Below are 3,400 nucleotides of genomic sequence, written 5' to 3'. Positions count from 1 at the left end.
CATCCTATTCTTGAAGTCTTTCATTAACTTCCCAGCTAGGATGAGACAATCATGTTTGTAGGAGTCCGGCACAATGAACCCCGTCTAGTTTGAAGGGAAACAAACACAGTTAGAGTGAACATTTGAATTAATAGAAAAATAAATCAAAATTCTAACAAATAACAGCTTACTTGTATGTCGTTCCAAACTTTATTTTTCAGAGTCGGGTTGACTTCTTTCCAGTTTTTATAGGACAACCCTATCGTCTGCCGACATCTGACACCTCACTACTACAAAAACACCCTTTAGAGGCGGTTTTTAAGCTCTTTCAGCGTCGGTTTTCACGAAATTCGCTACCTACGCTGATCAGGGCGACGCTAAAGGGTTTATATGAACCGACGCCATATATACCCCTATGGCGTCGGTTATTAGCTAGGAACCGACGCCATAGGGGTATATATGGCGTCGGTTCCTAGCCAATAACCGACGCCATATGTGGCGTAGCAACCGACGCCAAAACTCCTCAGATTTCAGTTTTTTTCATTTTTTTTTAATTTAATTATATTATTTTAATTTTATATTTATTAATTTATATATTATTTTATTTAATTTAAATTACATATTTATTTAAATTTTAAATTACATATTTATTTAATTTAATTATATATTAATCACATTTTAAATTAAATAGTAATTAAATTTGGGTAAAAACATAATTTGATTTCATAAAAGTAATTAAATATTACACAAACATGTAAAATTAGTTAAAAATATTAATAAGTTAATAAATCTAATTACAAGTTAATCTATAAAAATTACATAATGAAGAAAAATTCTTCGACCTTTGAACCTCAATCGTCACCGTGAATCACCGCCATCAATTGTTCGATCCACTTTCGCTGTAGTGGTAACAATTCTGTTTTTGGATCGTATTGCTTCTTACCCCCAAACTATTAAAAAAATTAAAAATTTATATTAGTTTATGTATATGTATATTATATATTTGTTATTATAAAATTTATATACTATGATCAATAATTAAAACTTACAGCTTTTTGATCTTGTATGTAACGGTTGGGGTTGGCACGTGCGACGATGTCAGTGATATATTTCAAAACATAAAAACCGCATTCTTGGCTTTTAGGTTGTCTTGGACAGTTTGCTTGTGAAATTCCTTGCCACGGGCCAAGATACTGATGTGCGTCCCCTATATACATGAATGCCCTGTTTGGGAAAATTATATTAGCATTTCAATTCGTTAGTTAATTTAAATTCGTTACATAAGAAGTCATTAAATTATTACCTTCCGATCATTTGTTCTATTTCTTCGAGAATTGGGCGGCCTTTTACAGGGTTTAAATGGATAATTTTCCTTGGCGCAACCACCACTAGCGTCCAATTCTAATTCCTTCCCGCACAGCCTATTAAAGAAAATGCAAACATGTGTCAAACACTCTCGAACATTTTTTGGCAAGACTGATCTAATGGCAATTGGAAGTAGATGTTGCATTAACGCATGACAATCATGTGATTTCAGACCCATTAGTTTCAATTCAGTCTCATTCACCAAGTTTTTGATGTTAGACGAGTAACCATCGGGTACTTTCATATTTGCAAGTGATTTGCAAACTGTTTGTTTCTCTTTTTTGGACAAAGTGAAACAAGCAGGAGGCAAATATAAACGTTCACCTTTCTTCTCAGGTGCCAGAGATTGTCGTATACCCATTTCAACGAGATCTAAACGACTATTTAGACCGTCCTTAGTTTTGCCGGGAATATCAAGTAAGGTACCAATAATACTCTCACACACATTTTTTTCAATATGCATGACATCCAAACAATGTCGAACTAGTAGACTTTTCCAATATGGAAGACGAAAGAAGATTGACTTTCTTTGAAAACAACCATTAGTTTTTTTATTTTTTTGCGTCTTTCCATACTTAAAATCTACAAGTTGAACTTGTTGGAGAATTTGTTCCCCAGACAGTGGCAAAGGAGCCATATCACCCTCTTCAGTACCATCGAATGCTTTCTTCTTCCGTCTATCAGGATGATTTGCAGACAAGTACCGTCTGTGACCCATATAACACATCTTGTGTCCATTTGCCAAGCGACGAGCCGATGTGTTAGTGCAACAAATCGGACAACCTTCGTAACCTTTTGTGCTTAAGCCTGATAAATTACTATAAGCAGGGAAATCACTGACAGTCCACAACAACACAGCTTTCAGATTAAAAAATTCTTTTTTAAAACCATCATAGACCTGAACCCCGTTCTCATACAATTCTATTAAATCGTCAATCAATGGTTCCAAATATACATCGATGTTATGTTCGGGTTGTTGCGGGCTTGATATCATTAAAGAAAGCATGTTAAATTTCCTCTTCATCACTAACCAGGGAGGAAGATTGTACATAACTAGGAAGACAGGCCATGAACTATGACGACTACTTAGAGATCTATGTGGATTTACTCCATCCGCAGACAGACCGAGACGAATGTGTCTTGGTTCAGATTTGAATCAGGATTTATATAGTTCACTTTTTTCCAAGCTTGGGAATCTGCAGGATGTCTAAGTTTTCCATCTTTCACTCTCTTCGTCTCATGCCAAATCAAATTTTCAGAATGTTCTGCACTACGATATAATCGTTTCAGTCGCGGAATCAAAGGCATGTACCACATCACTTTTTGGGGGATAAGTTTCCTATTCTCCTTACTCTTGTTTACTTTATGGCGGGATAAACCGCAAGTCGGGCAATAATTCATGTCTGCATATTCCTTACGATATAAAATGCAATCGTTCGGACATGCATGAATTTTTTCATACTTCAATCCTATAGAATTTAACGTTTTTTTCACTTCATAAGTAGATTCCGGAAAGCAGTTGGCAAATGGTAAGATATCTTTAAAAGCAGCTAAAAATTGAGTAAAACATTTATCGCTCACTCCATTTTCTGCTTTTATGTTGTAAAACTTTACCATTGTTGGTAATCTTAGTTTTTTACAACCATCGAACAGAGGTTTATCAGCATCACTAAGAAAATTATCGAATTTCTCAGGATCATTAAGAAATTCCTCCTGTGCTTCGTTAAGCAAGTCCAATGGATAATCATCGAAATCATTACCCTCGATATCATCTACCCCCCGCTTTCCTAATGGATATGGATCATTAGGTAAATGTTCGCCATGGTAATACCAATTAGTATAACTTCTATTGAAACCTCGTAAATACACATGGTCCTTAATCATTGTAATATTCCCTTTAGATACATTACAACAATCTACACACGGACAATGAATACGATCGTGATTTGTAGAATTCTTTAAGGCAAACTCAAAAAATGCATCGAACCCTACTTGAAATCGCAGTGTGTCTCTCTCCTCACGCATCCATGATTTATCCATAACAAAAATCCTATCC

The 3,400-nt window shown here is 35.2% G+C and overlaps 1 protein-coding gene across 1 annotated transcript; it reads right to left on the bottom strand.

Annotated features, from left to right (window-relative positions):
* Positions 1-356: 356 nt before the first annotated feature.
* On the bottom strand, positions 357-2,338 carry LOC133036766 (uncharacterized). Its single transcript, XM_061113498.1, has 2 exons — positions 1,029-2,338; positions 357-929 (listed from the first exon to the last, which is right to left on the bottom strand). Exon 1 carries the CDS (start codon positions 2,336-2,338, stop codon positions 1,271-1,273), a length of 1,068 nt encoding a protein of 355 aa, XP_060969481.1. The 3' UTR covers positions 357-929; positions 1,029-1,270.
* Between the last annotated feature and the right edge of the window lie 1,062 nt (positions 2,339-3,400).

Source organism: Cannabis sativa, chromosome 4 (genome assembly GCF_029168945.1).
Source record: "Cannabis sativa cultivar Pink pepper isolate KNU-18-1 chromosome 4, ASM2916894v1, whole genome shotgun sequence".
Lineage (NCBI taxonomy): Eukaryota > Viridiplantae > Streptophyta > Magnoliopsida > Rosales > Cannabaceae > Cannabis > Cannabis sativa.
This window is presented reverse-complemented; position numbering and strand designations above follow the sequence as displayed.

What these genes read in the sequence shown, in the direction of transcription:
- LOC133036766 (XM_061113498.1), bottom strand. Translation starts at nt 2,338, where the DNA reads ATGATATCAAGCCCGCAACAACCCGAACATAACATCGATGTATATTTG.